Source organism: Mangifera indica, chromosome 20, assembly GCF_011075055.1.
Source record: "Mangifera indica cultivar Alphonso chromosome 20, CATAS_Mindica_2.1, whole genome shotgun sequence".
Taxonomy (NCBI): Eukaryota; Viridiplantae; Streptophyta; class Magnoliopsida; order Sapindales; family Anacardiaceae; genus Mangifera; species Mangifera indica.
This window is the reverse complement of record NC_058156.1, coordinates 2,438,606-2,458,958: the sequence shown is the minus strand read 5'-3', so window position 1 is coordinate 2,458,958 and position 20,353 is coordinate 2,438,606. Positions and strand designations below refer to the sequence as shown.

Below are 20,353 nucleotides of genomic sequence, written 5' to 3'. Positions count from 1 at the left end.
GAGGTGAGCATAATTTTATTCAAGTGAAACTTGACAGTAGTGCATCTTATTTTCGAGGAAATCTCCAGCAAATCCTGCTGTTCTACTCTATATTTAAACAGTTCAAGCTTAATATAGAAATTGCTCTTTCTAGGTTCCCAGGAGAAGAAAAAAAGCTTAAAAAGTGGATAAATTTATGGTTAAAAGTAGAACAAAAAACAGAGAGAAATAAGTGAGATGAGCCCCCATGGCAAAAGTTGATTGAACACAAACAAGAAAAGGAAAAATTCTACCATGAGTTATTATTAGAAAGACAGATTCATGGCAGATTATGGAAGTTTGACAAATGTTGGGTTACCAAATTTTTTGTCAGGATGAAATAATAATATATGTGATGGAGATTAATTTCCTATATTCTAAAATTAACATGTGTTAATCATGTGATAAATATTGGATTAACAATTAAAACCAAACTCACCTACAAGAATGGAAGCTTTTTACTGGGATTAAACCAAACCATTTGTTGATGAAGGAGCAAAGCTGAGCTTCCTCTCACAATCTACAGCCATGGCTTTGATTTACCAGCATGTTTTTCTAATTCTCTTCATTTCAGTTATTCCCATTTCTCAATCCGTTGTTCTTGATCCTGATTACTACAAAACCACATGTCCGGATTTTAATCGAGTCGTCCTGGAACAAGTCCAGGAAAAGCAAGCTAAATTCGTCACCACCGCCGCCGCCACGCTCCGCCTCTACTTCCACGACTGCATGACCGGAGGCTGTGACGGATCTATTCTTATTGGCTCAACTTCTGACAATCAGGCGGAGAAGGAATATGAAGACAACATTTCACTCCCCGGCGACGCTTTTGATATCATCTTTAGAATCAAGACGGCGTTGGAGATGATCTGCCCCGGCGTTGTCTCCTGTGCTGATATTCTCACAGCCGCCACGCGTAACCTTCTGGTGATTGTCGGTGGACCTCATTACCCCGTCTTACTCGGACGCAAAGACGGCCTGGTTTCCAACGCCTCCCGTGTCAACGGAAGTCTTCCACATGAAGGCATGAATGTAGATCAAATGATTGCATTTTTTGAACGCAGGGGCTTCACCACTCAAGAAATGGTGGCTCTGTTGGGCGCACACACAATTGGTTTCGCAAGCTGCAAGAAATTCAGCAAGAGGCTCTTTAATTTCTCTGCCGAAGCCCCTACCGATCCCGGCCTAAAACCTGCCTACGCCGAAGCACTAAAAAAATTGTGCGGAGATCCGAAGACCTTCGACACAACGGCGGCTTTTAACGACGTTAAGACTCCAGGAAAATTCGATAACGCTTATTACAAGAATTTGCCTAAGGGGCTAGGGCTTTTGGCGACGGATAATTTACTTTATCAGGATCTACGAACGAGGCCTTTTGTTGAATTGTATGCAGCAAATGAGACGGCGTTCTTTAAGGATTTCGGAAATGCCATGGTGAAGATGAGTTACATAGAAGTGAAGACTGATGGAGATCCGAACGGCGAGGTGAGGCGCCGATGCGACGCTTTTAATACTGCGGCCGCTTAAGATCTGTTGCTGATGATTAACAGATCGATCTTCGTCAATGTTTCGATTATTCGTTGAATTTTTTTTTTCCCTTTAATTTGTTAAAATAATATGTGACTCATTTGATTTGTCAAACCAAGGTGACAAGGGGAATCATTTTTTTGGCTTCTCTTGTGTTTTAATATAAATATACCAGAATAAATAAATAATAAAGGAGGACAAATATTTTTTGGTTCATGTAGAACGTAATCGACGAAAGAATTTTTCATGCAGAAGTTGGCTTGTTGGTATATACTCTATCATGATTCTGTTTTTGAGTTTTACACCCTAAAACATGTTGTAACAGTTTAAAAAATTTACAAACTATTTACCTAATCATTATCTTAGCAACTCAAATGATGTGAGATATATATATAAACTTAAAATCTCTTGTGTGTTTTATCAATATGAGATTTATCTAACATTGTTATAATAACATATTATCTAAATTCTCAATTAAGTACACAGTTTTATTATTTTTATAAACAACGCTTTGATGTGATTAAAGCTGTATTCGAATTGAATCTAGTTCGAGCTCAACTCGGTTTATATGTAGTAGAGCTTGAGTTCGAGCTCAAGCTCGTCGAGCTCGTAAAAGCCAAGCTCAAATTCGATTCAACTCATTACGAACTTGAGTTTTTAACTATTTTGTTATTAAAACGATATCGTTTTAATAAATATTGGTTAAAACGATATCGTTTTGTATCAAAATTTCTAATTGAAAAAATTGACGAATAACTCAAGCTAGACTGAGCTCGTATAAGGTTGGCTCGTTTCTAACTCGTTCAAATTGAATTCGAGCTCGAACGGACTCAGTTTGAGTCCAACCCTATATGTGATAGCACTTTAAATCTTTGGAGAAAAAAATTATGAGGTGGGTGTACTTTAACTTTAATATAAACTCTTAAAAATTTATAATAGAGACAATATTTCAGGAGTGGAGATATTGTTACCTAAATTTTTCACATAATATCTGATAAAGCTGAGATAGAAATGATGGAACAGAACATAATATGGAAAAAGGAAATTTTCTCCATTGTGCCGATCAACAGAAAAGAAAATTAATAAATATGTCTTAAAAGTTAACAAAACTAATGAAACATTAAAATTTTTAAGATAAAGTTTGAATTCGAATCTCTGTCACGTTTATGAAATTTTAACTTATCTAGTACAATAGTTGTAAGTTCAATCATTATGTCTCACATTTATTCATTTTGAAAATCCGAACAAGATCCTCAATTAAAAATAAATAAATACAGCAGTGATATATACATTATACAATTTAAATAACTTCAAAGACAACAAAAATAAATCACACAAGAACACAAAAAATTTGCCTTAGGGGAAGCCCCCTTCAATGTGAAAACAAAAAAAAATTCCGACAAACAATAATTTCTACTGTCAAACAACGATGGGAATTCAAAGTTCTCTTTAAATAAAACTATAGGCATACTCCAACAATATTTAATATCAAATAATCTTGGTGAAAAAATAAGAACCTTCTACAAGACAAAGGAAAATTTCTCGTGAGTTGAAGTTTGGGCTCATTGAGAAAAAAAATGTCAACTTTATGAATCAAAATACAGTAGATTGTTTACCTAGATTTGATTCTTCCATTTGAATTGATTGAAGATGCATCCAAATTGATTCAATTTAATGATTTCTACAACACAGTTTGCTTTAGCATACCTTATTTCTAGATTCTGTGTAAATCAGAGTATTTTGGGAGAGAACCTTTTCTCTCTTCTATTTTTTTTGTGTATTTGGGAGAGGAAAGAATTTATTCTGCAAAACTCTGTATTGCAGTCAGTTGTAAGAAACGACAGTTTTGGGACATTATATACGTGATCAACTGTCCAACTGTCATCCTTCCTTCTCACTTTGATCTATTGCACGAGTAAATGCTTACCAGAGAAAAAATTTTAGAATAGGCCAAAGGACTTATTTCCAACTAAGGTTTATTGTATTTTCTTTTGAGATTTTTTTTCCCTCTCTCACTTTTCTAGTGCTTTCTCTAGCCGGTTTCTCTCCCTCTTCCCTATTCATCGTCGTCTCCAGGCCAATATTGAGTCTTCATATCTGGGTTTACAGTTTAGGGAGGGAAAAAACTTTGTGAAAACCCTCTCAACTTGGACAGCACCGGAATCTATCCGTCATCCACCCCTGTCGGTTCCTGACGCCTGTCACCGGCGACTCCTGTACAGTCCATATCCTTGCCACCCTTGACCACCGTTTCCAAGGTTTTCATCTCAAAGTTTCTGTCTTTTCTGCGATTTTGAAGCCTGACTTTGTCTTCTGCCGCTGCCACCTCTTCACCCACCGTTGCCGCTGCTACAAACCTCTGCCATAATCATCGGCCACCTCCGACGACCACCCACCTCTGGCCCTACCATCGCAACGCGGCATCTTTGAGCAAATTGGGTTTCATTCATCTTTTATTTGCGTTTTTGTTGATTAATCTTGGCACTTGGTTTGTGTTTTATTGGTGTTGGTGATTTCTTGTTTGAAGATTGGAGTTGATATTGTGGAAGTTTGTTGCGATTGGGTTGCCATTGTAATCGGAAGTTGGCGTTTGGGCTTCAGTTGTTGGTGCCTTCCAGGTGTTTGTTGAAATGCTTGGGTGAAGTTACTCAACAAGTGTTTGCTGATTTGCATTCCTGTCAGCACACTTGCCTCCTGCAACCTGTTAAAGTTTAATTATAAAGAAAGTGATTATTTGTTTTAATATAAAATATATATATATATATAATATTTTATTATTTTTAATATATTATTAATTAAATAATAATTTTATTTTTTTATATTATTTATTATATTAATTAAAAATAAAATTACTTTTATATTATATCTATTAGTAATAAAAGGTTATTAAAATTTTTTATAATTTATAAATTAAATAAAATAATATAAATAATAATAAAAAAATTATCAAAATAATATTTATCCACGTCATCCAAACACTCTCCGTAAATTATAAAAATATATGTCTAAATCATGCAATCTAAATCATTAATGATTAAAATTAATTTATTAAGTTTTCTATAAATAATTTAATCAATATATAGTTGGTTATATTATTATTATCAACTCATTCCATAATTTTTAAATTTATGACATTTATATTTATTAATTAATGAAGTTTATATATAATTTAATTATTTAATAACTCGATTTTAATATTTAAATTTATTAAATTTATCTTTATTAATTAATTAAATTTATATATAATTTGATTATTTAATTACTTATTTCATTATCCAATGGGTTCATGTAATTTCTTACGTTTTTCTCGGTCATTTATATTGTTTTGTAATCGTATTTAATTGTGATATTATGTCACCAATTCTCCTATATTATTTTAAACATTCTCTACCTATAATGTGAAGAATTCAATTGAAAATCAAGGGTATTAGTCCGCACAATATGAGATATATAAAAAATATTAAATATTTTAAAGTGTATTAGAAATTGATGTGATACATAATATATATTATATGATGTAATACGTATCAATTAGTATCAATAAAATTAATAATATGTATTAATACATTTTTTTTATCTAAATTAAGCAGGTCAAACTCAAAATCGAATCATCCAACTAAATCTAGAAGTGGATACGAACATGATTGACCCTACATACCCTTTAACTTGAATTTAATTTGAATAGAAAATGATCAAATTAGAGTTTGGCTTGAATTAAAAATAATTAAGTTTGGTTCAATTGGAATTTATAGTTCAAATCGATAGTTTGAATTCATAATTTATTGACAAAACAATATTGTTTTACTAAAATAATAGACAAAATCATCAATTTAAGCCATAAATTTGAGCTATGATTTCAAGTTGAACTAACTCATAAATTCAAATCAAATCAAGCCACAAATTCAAATCACCTATTTAAGTCATGATTCGAATCGAACATCTCCAAGCTTAAGCTTAACTTGATTTAAAAAATGAGTCGAACTTTTTGACTTGAATTCGATTTGAATTCTAATCAAATGAATTCGAACTGAGTTAAACTGAATGAGCCAACTTTCAAGATCGAGTTGGCTCAATTCAGATCATGTCCTAACTATATCTATTTTCTTGTTATAATGCAAGAATGATTTTTTTGTTGTAAAGTTGGATATTTAATATATAATTACATATTTCTATTTATTTTTTTATTCTATTATTTATTTGCATAATGAAGTTTAATTATAAATTCTTTTTTTATATTTTGTTTTGACAAGCCAAGAAATAATTTGATAATATAATTTTAGTCATTTATTTATATTTTAGAAACATTTGTAACATTAGATTGAAGTAGAGACAAAACGAAAAAATATAACCAAAAAAAATTAATTTAATTTTTTAAATTTTTTATTATTTTATTTTTAAAAAGTATATCATACTATACTAATAAAACTATGTGTATAATTTTATGTATAAATAACAATATATCATTATGTGATTGAGTGTTATTTTATTTTTAATTTTTAATTATCTAATCATACGATTACAAGTTATTGTTTATGCAAAAAAATTGTGCACATAACATTACTCTATACTATACAATATGATATACTATATAAAAAATTAAGTTTTCAATACAAAATACGATGCACAATTTGACTACCATGTTGAGAATTAGTGATATGGATTAATAATGTTAATGTAAAATTTTTTCAACAAAATATATTTCACAAATAATATTATATTAATTCAGTTTTGAGTATCTAATTAAATAGATAAATTATATGTCATTATGTGATTAATGTTACTTTATCATTTATTCAAAATAATCAAATCTTATGATGATATATTATCTGAATTTTCACTTGGTAACCAAGACTAGGTGCACATATTTTTACTGTTTTAGGCCAAGAGACTTATTCCTACCCAAGGTTTGGTGTATTCCCAAACTTTCACTAGCATTCAAAAACTCAAATACTTACTATTTTTTAAAAATTTTATATTAGGGTTAAGAGTAAAACCGTTATTTAACAAAAAATATTTAAAAAACTAAAATTTTATCAAATCCCCCCCCTCCCGACCTTAGTTTAAAAAATTAATAATTTACCCCCACCTAAAGTTTGAATTGTTACATTTTCCCCCCAAAGTTTTTTTCCTTTCTCCGACAACCACCTCCATTCCCACCATCTTCCTCTCTCATCTATCTTCTAGCGTCGACATCCATTTTCATTGGATGAAGACAAAATGTTTTTATCTAACGAAGAGACGAAGACGATTCATCATCACTTGACAAAGAGATGAAGATATTATCTTCGTCCATTCTAGATCAACGTTTTTGAAGCCTTAAAACCCTTTGTCTTTGTCTAATACGTACAACTGGTTGACTCAAAAAGCTGATCAAGGAAGAGTAAAGAAGCAAACAAGCATCGTTCACTAATTTCGACAAAATGAAACCAAAGGAGAGAGCAAAAGCTGATGAATGCATGGGTGGAAGACGAAGTTGGCTGGTTGGATTTTGATAGAAAAAAAGATATGGAGAAAAGTTAACTTTTCAAATTTTTGAATGAAAGAATATTGTTAGTTTTTTAAACTAAAGTAAGAAAATAAGATAAAATTTTAGTTCTTTTAACATTTTTTTAGTTAAATAACAGTTTTATCTTTAATCATAACAGAGAATTTTAACATAAGAGTGAATATTTGAGTTTTTGGAATATTGTATATGAGAATTTGGTTATACATCAAACCTTGGGTGGGAATAAGTCTTTTGGCCTTGTTTTTATAAACAACCTTTTGATAGGATAACATTATAAATCTTTGGAGAAAAATCATGAGGTGGGTGCAATTTAACTTTAATATAAACTCTTAAAATAGAGACAATATTTCATAGGCAGATTCCTGATTAAGTGCAAGACTCTACTTTACATCATGTTTGCTTAATAAGTCATTTTATAAGTAATACAAAAATTAGGATCGTTGGATGAGAATTACCTCATTCTTTTATGAGATGACAACCCTGACACGACTCCCAGTTAAAAGGAAGAAGCAATTGAGAAATCTCCAATACTTGGTTTTTCTGCCACTAGCAAAATACGGTGGATCATCATCTACTTTTTCTTTTTCTTTTCCTTTTATCTACATCGCTCTTTTAGCAATAAAAGGAGAAACTAAAGTGCTTAAAGTTGGGTTTATCTCAATAGGAATCTGTATAAAGAGCAGAAAAAGATCATCAAATACCAACAGTCCCATCATAATTTTATAACAATGGCACGCAAGTTCTTCTTTCATCAATTATAAAGTAGACCCACAACAAAATCAACTCTATCTGTAATTAAGCTCTAGTCAAAGATAATGCAATCTTAAGCATGGACTCAAACTCAGAATGAATAGGAAAAGTCAAAAGTTAATGAAAAAAAAATCTTTTCTGACTTTCATCAGCAATTTGACCATTGTCTTGATATACTGTGTATAATTTCTGTGCCATCCCATATCACTTTAATAATATCATGCACACTTCCATTATGCAAGGCAACAGAGAAAGAACACTTACAATTTTTGCCTCTAGCATCCAGTTTCAGAGAAGCTGTGGATATCTGGTTGTGGAGCAAGACCTAATCGATTATAAAGACTTCCAGTCTTCTGAAAAATAAAACAAGGAAGTTTGATGATGACAGGTCTGCTAATGGTGTTCTGTTCAAACGGATTTGGTAAGATGAGTTACTTGACTCATATCACAACTTGAGAATTGACTCTGACCAAAAGGGTTGACGCTAACTAAAGACTCTTGTAGAGAGTAAACTCAGATAGCAAAAAAGGAATCAAACCATGGTAGAGAACAAGGATAATTAAGACTGCGGGTGCCCTTTTCTTGAAGTTGAAATTTTCTCTTCTTCAGCCTTTCCTTATGAGCATTTTTGGTGACCTCCTCCTTGGAGGCAAAATATCTGTTAATGCTTCTTGCACTCCAGTTCAGATATGGAACTTTCTCTTTAACTGTCCCTTCCATCTTAGATAAAATTTTGTATGAAGACTTTAATATTTCCATTCCTCTCACAAGATAGCCAATGAACCTTTTTACCCATGGCGTAAAGCTTTACCTTAAAGCCAAATATTTTTTGCTGATTCCCATCCATGTGAATTTCACAAGGAGCTATCAATCAAGGAATTAGAGAAAAATAGGCTTAGAGGCAAGGCATTCTAGTTCTATGGTTGCTCCTGCTGCCAAAGCTGGGATCCAACCCATTGCCTTTGCAATCTCAAACACCTGATAAGCCAGAGATATTTCAGTACCACTCTGCATTTGTGTCCACTGGAAAATCATCTTGCTCAAGATGGAAATTAATACGCAGGCCACCTGTCATGCATTTAACAATTATCAAGTGTCTAAGAAATCGGCATAATTTCATATTGGTGAAAACATTATACATGTGCAAAAATAAAGATATTGAGTATCATGACACATAAAACTGATGTAATGTGAACAACTCAGAATGATTTCAACATAATAGATGAAAACTGTCCTTGACAAAATTAGTTCTGAAGCGGTCTTCTAATTGGCAAAACATGTCGTTATAGAGAGCTCAAATTACTATTTTTCAACTGTCTCTGAGATCAATTTACCTTCAAAAGTGAAGAACATATTGTTTAATAGATTGTCACCTTCATTTCAAAGGTTTACATAGCAAGCCAACATTCGCATTCAAATAAATAAAAACAAAAGGGATATTATTTTTCAAAAATGATCAGAAGACTGTCCCTTTTTGTTAAGTACCTGGTTATTTTCCGGTGACTCTACCACTGCTACCAAGTTTCTACAGCTTCAGTAGTTATCCAGTTTTCCAACACCTCAGATCAATCTTCCTCCACCAAACAACTCCACAGCAAAAATATTTCAAACAAGTCCATTCCAATCAATCATAACACGCATCAATATAACAGGAAAATGGAACAGAATAGCAAAGACGAGTTAATTTTCATTCATCAGTTGCAATATTCATCACACCACAAAGTTCATTACAAAGCTCACAATAAGGAAACTGAAATTCAGAATGTAATAGACACTGCAAGCTGGCTATTGAGAGGCCAGTACTCTCAAAATGAAACAAGAATTCAGCTAAACAAGATTCCAAATAATTCTCTCTGCCTCCCACCCTTCTTCACTTTACTTGATATACAAAATTTCATAACCGATTCTTGATTCTTTCCCCTCACAGCCTGCCACTTGTCACCTACTGGAGCTGCTGAATTTGAAGACTCTGGACCACTCTTTCTAACTGAATCTCCCTCGTATTTCCCTCCCTTGGTTCTGTGAACATAAGCATAGGTTAACAGGTTTCCAATCATCAAGCATGTTTGGCTGAAGTCAGATCACTTTGGAATCAGTGTCACAATTTGGAACACCAGCTGTAGGGAAAAGGAGAAGACCAAGCATAATTGAGTTGTTGTAACATACAACTGTATGCAGTGATCACAAAATTTTCCATTTATATGTAGCACAATTTGATTAGCATTCTAAAAGAATAAAATTTGAGATTTGAGTTGGGACTTCTGTAAAATGCTTCACAGATAAAAACCTATCAGTAAAATTCAGTATCACTCAAGTTTATAAATGAATTTTCCTGCCCATCCAGGCCACATAGTTTGATAAAATGCCAAAATGCAGCAAGACTAGTGCAACATACAAATGAATCATCAGTTTCAAACAACACAATTGCAAGGAACACCTCACAAACTCCAAACCACAAATGTCTGAAAAACAAGGAACTATCAACATTAACCATTTTATGCAGATCAGCTATCTCAATAACTGGCTAACTAAACACAAACTACTACATACAAATATGTCTACATACGTAGTTTACAACTTTCAGACTGTTAAATTGCAAAGAAATAATTGAATAGAGAAATAGTAATCCAAGAAAACACATATTCAAGCAAGTGCTACAAAGGAGGGTAAAAGTAACCAAAATTTAGTGCTTCAATTTTCATTTGGGAAGTACATATGTTGATTACAGAACAAAAGCAAACTAAAAACCATCAATTAGGAATAGAGGTACAATGTTTCTTTTGGTAAAAAAGTAATAAAAAGTCACAAAAAAGTCACCGTTTTGGGACCAATGGACAATGACTTTGAAACGAGAGAGCTTGGCCTTAATGTGATCAATTGATAAATCTCTCAAATATTCCAAGCATAATTTGCCTTTACTCCGATGCAGGTAACTCAAAATACTCTTTATACAAGATGCCTTTGTAGGGGCAAAACCTCCACATCTTATAGCATTCTCTACATATTTTTCTTCAGCTACAAGAACCTTAAAGCAACAAATAACTAATAAAATCACAAAATAAGGCAACCAATTAACTCCCAATACAATCTCAAATGAAAGAAAAAATGGAAAACTCACATCTTCCAAAGCGGGAAATGCGGACTTAGGAGAAGCTAAAGTTCTGAGAGAATTAACTTCAGTAGCGTTTTGCGATCCATCGTCATCTAAAGGGTCTGATTAAACGCCGTCACTGAAAGGCTCTGGCTGGGCATTGGCCTTACAATTGAGCCCCTCGTTACGATTGTTAAGGAATTCTTGCGGGAAACCGTGGATAGCCAAGAGAGAATCTATAATAGCTAGACATTCTTCCGGGAGTGGGTCGGGTATGGGTCTTGTTCGGTCTAGATTTGCCTTCCACTGAGGATTGTTGAAGCTGGAGCCGCTTTCTCTTGCGGGTTTACAGCATGGTGCATACGGCTGGATTCAAACCGAATCAAATTCAAGTTCATTACAAATAAGCTCAAGTTCAGTTGAAATTCGAGTTTTAACTAATTCGTTATTAAAACAATATCGTTTTAATACATGTTAGTCAAAATAATATCATTTTATATCAAAATTTTTAGTTTACGGGTGTGATGAGCAGTTTGAGTTTGAGCTTAAGCTCAAAATCACTTGCGATTAACTCGTTTTAACTACGTTCAAACTCGAGTCTAAATGAGTTTAGCTTGAATCTAATCCTAATGATGTAGTCAAAAACCTGTGAATAGGGTTTCTTTTACCTCAAAAATGGAATTGTGTTTTTGAATTAATAATAAAATAATATTAAATTATATAATAATATATTTATATATAAAATAATAATATAATTAAAAATAATTTAGTTGAAGAACTACTAAGTTATAAAGAAAAATATAACGAAGATTGTGGCCGAAAGAATAATTTTTCATTTTTCATTTGCATCCATCTATTTTTTTTTTTTAATTTATAAATTTAACTAAACAACAAAAATACTCTTTAATTTGATAACAATTTATCTGAGAGAAGGTAATTAGATCACTATCATTACCTCAGTACACCCAACTAAACATAAATCTATGTATTTATCTATATAAAAAATTATTAAAATCAAATATACCATTAAATTAAGGATGAGAATAGAGAGGTGTGACACTCAATATCTTTTTTTTTTTTTTTTTCCAAGTTTCTTGCCTATTCACATTATGGGAATTTTTTATCTCTCATTTGCGTAAAGATTCCTCTCTCTAATATAAATTCAAATCCAAATTATCATCTTTGTCTTAAACGTAACTATAGAGGTAGGACCTATGCAGAAGAGGTGGCTTCTTTGGGCGTATGCTACTAGAAGAAGTTGAATTGTAAAAACAAACATAAGAGGGTGAGACTGAAGACTTTGACGCAACACAAAAGTCCGTTTGTGAGAAAACCGAACCGCCGGGTCCACCGCCTTCTTCTTCCCTTGCAAAATCCAGTCCACAGTCCACTCATTTCACATACATAACCAATTCAGTGAAATACAAAAGCAAGAATACCAACAAAATAATACTGCTGCAATGCAATTACAACAACAGAAGCAAGATTTCATCGTTCTCAAATGTTCCTATTTATGTATCTGTACACGTACAAAAATACAAACATCTGTTACAAATACAGTACACCCACTATAACTTTTAATTTAAAACAAAAAATCATTGAAAACAACAAAAAGTAACCAACCAATAATTACACACACCCCATTTCAACACGGCATCGTTTCGTTCCCCCACCACCAACCCTCCTTGCGGTTTCGACAGTTACACTTACACGTCACAATTTTATTACCAAAAAAAAGAAATTAAAAATTGGTTGAGTTGGATCCATGCAAGTTCAGTCCAACTCGGACCCGAGTCTGACTCATCCCCCCCGAGTCTAACACACCCTCCCAATCCTCATCATCTTCCTCCTTTCTTCCTTTCAATATCTGCAAAAGCCTCTTGGCTTTCTCTCTTGCTCTCTGGCTACCTCTTTCTTCAACCTCTCTCAACACCTCTGCAGCTCCGGCATCTTTAGCCAGCCCTCTGAACCTCATGTTTCCGTGAGCCAATGCAAACAACGCCGCCACACAGTTCTCCCGAGTAGCATCTGACTCTGACTCCCTCTCTCTCAATAGACTCACCAGAATCGACACCCCATTCGTGTCTAATATCGCCGATCTTCCCTCGTTACACACGGCCAAGTTGCATAATATCAACAAGATTCGACTCACCGACTCATCCGACCTCACCATCGTCACCAACGTTGCCACCGCGTTGAGTTTAACGAGTTTGACTCGGTTGCTTTGGATCAAAGTTAAATGATACAACGCCAGCGCCGAGTCATGCCGAGTACGCTCACTTCCGGCGCGAAGAGTGTGCATTAATGGCTGCAACGCGCCTAAAACACCGATTGCCATCTTGTTTTCATCATCCAAAGCTAAACTAAACAACGCACCGGCCGCGTGCTCCTGCGACTCATCGGATCCTGATTTTAACACATCGATCAACAAGGGAACGATTCCTGACCGTACGATGAGAACTTTATTTGGCTTCCCCAGAGAAAGATTCACGAGGGAAGCAATAGCGTTTGTTTGTACAACGGAATACCTCGAAGCGATCAACGGCTTCAGCGCCGAGAGCAACGCCGGCGTGCACAAGCTAACCCTGATATCTTCCTTGTCTTTAGTCAGCTTCCGTAAATTCGTCACTCCTTCCTCTTGCAAAACGATGTCGTTGCTTCTCATCTTCCTCAGTAACTCTTCTTCTTCAGGCGATGATGTCGTCACGTTTTGTTGCGCCAGGGCTTCAGCGTCCGTGATTTCGGCTGAGGAAGACGATGACGTGGAGTAAGCGTAGCAAGCTGGCCGTGTCGCCAGAGGTAACGGAGTGAGAGGACTCGACGGAGCGACCACCACCGATTCTTCCGATGAGCTCGAGTAGAAATGGTTGACTCGGTGATTCACCTCGGTCACCGCGTGAGAAAACATCACCGGTGGATTCTCCGCAACGCCTTTCAACAACTCCCTCTCCGAAAACCTTATATCAGGAGTCGATTTCGATGTCGACGACTCCGGTCTATCCGACGACTTCATTTTCGAGCGGACGATGTTTTCTATAGAATTATAATCGGGACCGGACGGGTGTTCGGAGCGGGTACTATCACACCACTTGAGAATGGTTGTCTTCATAGCTAAATTTGGAATAATAGCAGTGAAATCGGGCGTAGACCCGTCTTCAAGACCCGGTGTAAACCCAAGATCCCGGCAGACTTGGACGGAAACACGCTCGAACGTTTGACCTGAGGAAACCACAACCGGGTCAAACATCAACGACCCGGAAATCGGACAGAGGAATTCTTTAGGAGGTGGTTTGGGAGATGAACTAGAACGATGATAGAAGGAGATTTTCCATCTATGGTGCTTACCATTTCCACCCATGGTGTGTGAGAGAGCAAAAGCGAAATAAAGTAACAAAGAAACGCAATAATTAAATAAATAAAAAGAAAGAGTAAAATTTGTTAGGGTTTATAACCGATGACAGACTGTAGGAGGAGACTTGTTCCGCCTCTGGGTGTGGCAAGAGATTTGACTTGTTAAGGCAAAGAAAAAGGTGAGGGTAAGCTTGGAAATGTAGAGATAATTACAAAGAAATGCCACTCTAATTTAGTCAAATTTTGGCCTGTTTTGTTATTGCCAGTTGGCCAAAGGGCTATTTCTCATCTGAAATACATTTTTAGCAGGTTTAAAATATTTAAAAAAATTTATTTTATTTTTCTTATTAATTTAAGAAACTAACAATTTCTCTTAAAAATTAAGTTGTAAAAATTTTTATTTTTTTCCTTAAGATTTTTCTTTCTTCTTCGACGATCGCGTATCATTTTTGTCCTTAGTTAGCCTTTCTACTACCTTTTTTTCCCACCATCGACCTTTTTTTATTAGAGTAATTTCATCTAATGAGGACAAACCATCTTCGTCTAATGAAGAGATGATGATGATTTCAATTAGACGAAGATGAATCGTCTTCTTCCAATCTACTAATTGATCGCCAACGAATCTTCTGATGTTGTTCTATCTAAATATGAATCATTCTTCGCCCACAAACACAACAAATATGTTGGGAAGGAACACATTCGTCAATCAACAAATCTAGACGATTCATCACGTTCGTGGTTGGAGAACAATGGTCACATCATTATCTAGGATGTGGGAGAGAGCATCAACAAATAGGAGGTTGGCTGTAAAACATCACCTAGAAGAAAGGAAAGAAATAAAACCCTAAAGGTGGAAAGATAAAATTTTAAACTTTTGAATAAAGAAAATTATTAATTTTTTAAACTATAAAAAGAGAATAAGATAAAATTTTAGATTTTAAATATTATTTATTATATTATTTTTACCTTATTATTAATTAAAAGTTTTAACAAAAATAACGTTATTAATGAATATTTAAGCTTTTAAAAATTTTATAATATTTGTCTTTCCATTCAGCCTTCCATTGGGAAATAAGGGAAAATGACTGTCTTCACCTAAATTTTAGTTTAATCTCAAAGTCACACTCACGGGAGATAAAAAACTCAAACTCTCACCCATAGCCAAACGCCCATCCAAATTTTTAGTTAAAAATAAAGGTAAAATCGTTATTTTACCTATAAAATTTAAAACTTCAAAATTTTTATCATTTCCCTCCTCCAGGTTTTAAAAACTAACACTTCAACGCATCTTCAAAGTTTGAAAAATTTAGATTTCACCCCTAGAGTTTGTTTCCTTCTTTGGCCACCACCGACAACCGACTCTTTCCATCGATCTCCCTTCTCCAACTACAAGAAACGACGAAGGACAAATCTTTGTTACCCAAATCTGGACGACGAAACATTGTTCAGATCTTGAAGAACAGACGAAGGACGACGTGACAAACGACGAAGGATGACGTTTTGTCATTTAGATCTGGAAGAACAAACGAAGGACGACGAAGAGAAATCTCTTCGTTACACCACTGCTATAGCACCAAGAGAATGAGGAGGTTGGAGATGACGTCGGAAGATGAAGTTGAAGAGTAGGGGTGAAACTGTTATTTTTGAAAGTTATGGGGGATGGTTGAGCTTTGAAAAATATGAAAATCCTATGTTTGGAGATAAAAATATTACTTTTCAAAGTTTAAAAACTTTAAGTAAAGGTAAAATGTTAGTTTTTAAAATCTGGAGTAGAAAGTAATAAACTTTATAACTTTTAATATAAATAGTAAAATAACTATTTTACCCTTCTTTTTTACAGAAAAAAATTAATAAAAGTTTGGCCATAGGTGAAAGTTTAAATTTTTCATCTCTCATGGGTGTGAGTTTGAAATTGGGCTGAAATTTGGGTGCGAAATTACTTTTCCCTGGAAAATAATCCTTCGGCCTTGTCAGTTTGCTGGGAGTATTCGTTTTCGTTTACAATTACAGGGATGATTGGTCATCCCTGGTGGACATTTCAATATTCAATGAGTGACCAAACATTTATGCGAGGAATAGGTAATTTTTTAGTATTTATTGATTTTTAATATTATTTTGTGGAATTCATTTTTTACTATTAAAATGAAGTAATAGATATAATAATATTATCACGTAAAGTTAGACTTTTTTTTTTTTAATCATTTTCAATCAAATAAATAAATAAATTTAAAAAAATATATATATAAATAAAAGATAATAATTTTTAAAAAATATTTTAATTAATTAATTTTATGTTTAACCATTTCAAACAATTTAAAAATATTATTAATATAAAAAATATTTTAAAAATATATATAAATAAATTAAATTGATCAAACATAATATTAATTTTAACAAAAATATTACTCATACTTTTGAGTATAACTGGATGTATATATAATGTATAACTATGTGATTAAATGATTTTAAATTAATAATTACTCATTTGTGTATTAAAAAATATCAATAAATTATGTATATTTATTTTAAATACATGTTTATTGTGTGTCATTATATGATTGAGTGATTTTGAATTAACAATAAAATAATATTCAATCACATGATGATACTTATAATTGTGTACCAATTTGTATACTCAAAGTAGATATGTATAATATTACCCAAAAAATATATATACGTAATGTTGTTCGACTAATTTATACCATTAACTTTTAAGGGCATTTAATTAAAATAATATTGCATTATTATTTTATTATTGTCAACAATCACGATAATTATTTATTTATTACAATTTTATTAAACATAATATTAATTTTCAATTAAATTATGTGTACATATTTTTATATACAAATATATACACATATTAATGTATTATGATGTAACTGAATGATTTTAAATTAATAATAAAATAACATCTAATTACTTGATGATAAATCTATGTGTGTATATATTTGTGCACAAAAAATATGTATACATAATATTACTTAATAATTTATCTATCTTCATTGTAATTTTTATTATTTTTTAATAAAAAAAATCACATGAATCATAGAAACCCATTATGAGAAATAAAAATTAAGGGATATTAAATTTTTTAGCCTCCTTTTTAAACTGTGTATACATATATACCACTTATCTCAAACTCTAAAAATAAATATCATAACGGTATTTCATTTTTTTCAAAATACCCTCATTAATGTGACCCATGCAAAAATTTATACAGAAAGATTCTCTCTCTTTTTCGTCAGTCTTCCAGTAAAGAAAAAAATCTTTGTAATATAAAAAAATTTGAAGCAGAATGATTCTTCAACTCTGAAAAATAATTGAAGCAGACACCTATGACTAAACAATAAAACCCATGAGAGAAATTAAGAGAAAGGAATTGCTAACCATTATAAAAGATTTATATAAATACAAGGGAGTGAAAGACGAAAATTGTCAAATTTCTTTAGAGAATTCATATTTGTTGCAAAGATTTCATAGTAAAATAATCTAAATTCAAGTCAGTCTTGATTCAAGCCCTTATGTTATGTTTTTTCTTGTTTAACAATTAAAAATCAAATAATATAAAGTAGATTCATGTTTATGACTTCACGTGAAATATAATTTTGTTGTGATTTCTTGTTATTATATTGTTTAATGTTTTGATTTCATGTTATTATATTGTTTAATATTGTTATAATATAATTGAAGTATCGATAATTAAAATTAGGAATGAGTTGACAAAGATATAGGTCTAGATTAAAAAAGAAAGATAAAAAACAGGTTGGCGTTAATGCCAACCTATATCTTGGCCATCAATTTTTTTTCAGCAACTACAATTGGTTATTGAATTACCATATAAGATCAAAAATTAGGTTATTTGCAGATGTCTAACAGTTATTGAATTAACATATAAACATAATTTAAAAAAAATATGCAAATGCATAATTTGAAAAAAAAATAACCGCTTGGCAGTAACGCTAAGCGGTTCCAACTCCTTCATATTTATTTCCATAACTTTCTTTTTCTTTCATCTAATATCTAGCAACTAGAATCGAAAAAATATCATATGTTATCCTGCCATATAATCGTCTGCTATCATTTAACTATGTTTTGTTGTCACCGATGATTGTTGTAGGTTGTCGGTGGTCATGGCTCACAAATGTCTTTTCCTTTGGTGTTTCAAATTTTCAATTCCTCAAATTTTTTATAATGGCGTGTTGCTTCAATTATTTTTCATAGATGTTGTTCAATCACATGTGTTGCTTCAATTATATTTCAAAGTTTCTCACTGTGTCAATTATTTTTCAAAATTTCTCACTACTTCAATTATTTTTCATTGACACAAGATACATAGATTTCTTTCAAAGTATCAAAACTGCAAAGAAAAAAAGAAAAAATCTCTCTGCATAAAAAAAAGGAGAAAAAATCTCATTATATGAGTCATATCAATCAAAGTATTTTAGAGAAATAGATTACTATTATGATACTTTTGTTAAAAGTTTGAGATATATATATATATATACACACGGTTTAAAAGGAGACTAAAATATTCAATATCCCTAAAATTAACTTATTCTTGTCCTCCTCCATTGTCACAAGTATTTCTCTCCTTTTCACCTTGGAATTTTCTATGTTGATATGCACCTTCATAAACTAATACTTTTGGATTCTCCAGAGAAATTCAATATGACCAAAAACCTTCCCCAGAAAAAAGCTATGCAATAGTTGACTGATCTTTTTTTTTTGTAAGGAATGGCAATTGGCACGTATATAAAGTGGTAGATGTTGATTTACATATAAGCCAATTTGCAAGTACATAACTAAAATATAAAGTGGGGTAGATCAGTGATGCGTCGCAATATTTTATTCTAAGATGTTCCAAATTCAGCATTGAGCCACTTACCAAATTTTCTTTCTGTCATCAACAGCTAGGCCCAGCCTGCCTAGCTCTTTGATGTGCCCTCATTTCTTTTCTTCAAGCAATATCATGGATACTTATTTTTTTATATATAATATAAATATATAAATAATATATTATTATATAATTAATTATTATTTTATTTTTAATTTAAAATAATTTAATCATATAATTATATATCATCTATATATAAAAATTATGTACTAAAAATAAGTACTTAATTGACTTTAATGCTAATATATTATTATTATTATTATGATGCATGTCTTTGTTGTGGTTGAGGTAAATTAAAAATAATTTATATGGCCAAGATTTTTTTTTTTTTAAATTAAAGTTCTTTAGTGGCATGGGTTTATTTGCACAATAAAATTATATATACATACTGTAGTATATAATTTATATACACAGATAATATATTATTATATAAAATGATGATTTTATATTAAATATAAAATAATACTTAATTAGATGATGATAAATTATTTATATATTTAAATTATATATAAAAAATTGTGTATATATAACATTATTTTTATTTACATCCTTTTTATTTTTTTTTTAGGTAAGTTGAATTACTTAAATTTTTTATTTTTATTGTTGTCGTTGTGAAATAAATATTGATTTTTTCAATGTTTTTAAAACCAAATTGGTGATCAAATCGGTTATTTTATTAGTTTGTAGTTCAACCAGTTCAACCTATTTCCAAATTATTGTGTTTTTTCTTTAATAATATCAAACATTTATTATATTTTTTAATAATAAACATAATTTCAAATATGTTAATTAAAAAATTGACACTTCATTATATAAATAAAGAAATAAACCAATTACAAATTTTATCATTAATTTAATTAAAATCTTAAAAATTGTAATTTTTTTAAGTTTTAATAAAAACAAAAATTGTGTAGTATTATATAAACCCGGTTTTATTAGTTTTAAATAGTTTTTCTAATTCAATGGGTTTACTAAATTTGACCAAATTTTAAACAAGTTAATATTTATATATACAACGGACCAGATTGTAGAGTAGTTTACGTTTTAATCAGTTAAACTGATTGATCCAATATGTGTTTAAAGACATTGATTATAGTGATTATAGGGATGCACACAATTTCAATCAAACCATAAAATTAAATCAAACTAAACTAAACTGATAAGTCAAATCGATCAAATTTGAAACAAGTCAACTACTATAACACTTGAAATC

General features: G+C 31.7%; 2 protein-coding genes and 1 long non-coding RNA gene across 3 annotated transcripts; 1 reads left to right on the top strand and 2 right to left on the bottom strand.

Moving 5' to 3' along the window:
• Window positions 1-405: 405 nt before the first annotated feature.
• Window positions 406-1,761, top strand: LOC123204277 (peroxidase 41-like). Its single transcript, XM_044620882.1, has one exon. The coding sequence runs from the start codon at window positions 547-549 to the stop codon at window positions 1,543-1,545; it is 999 nt and encodes a 332-aa protein (XP_044476817.1). The 5' UTR covers window positions 406-546; the 3' UTR covers window positions 1,546-1,761.
• A 7,697-nt stretch (window positions 1,762-9,458) lies between these two features.
• LOC123204207 lies at window positions 9,459-11,260 on the bottom strand. The gene is made up of 3 exons (XR_006499468.1): window positions 10,920-11,260; window positions 10,619-10,826; window positions 9,459-9,918 (listed from the first exon to the last, which is right to left on the bottom strand). It is a non-coding gene; the product is annotated as an uncharacterized LOC123204207 (long non-coding RNA).
• Window positions 11,261-12,358: 1,098 nt separating this feature from the next.
• Window positions 12,359-14,447, bottom strand: LOC123204702 (U-box domain-containing protein 38-like). The gene has a single exon (XM_044621495.1). It carries the CDS (start codon window positions 14,248-14,250, stop codon window positions 12,634-12,636), a length of 1,617 nt encoding a protein of 538 aa, XP_044477430.1. The 5' UTR covers window positions 14,251-14,447; the 3' UTR covers window positions 12,359-12,633.
• Window positions 14,448-20,353: the final 5,906 nt, after the last annotated feature.

Coding starts and splice junctions, on each gene's coding strand:
- LOC123204277 (XM_044620882.1), top strand. CDS start 547: ATGGCTTTGATTTACCAGCATGTTTTTCTAATTCTCTTCATTTCAGTT.
- LOC123204702 (XM_044621495.1), bottom strand. CDS start 14,250: ATGGGTGGAAATGGTAAGCACCATAGATGGAAAATCTCCTTCTATCAT.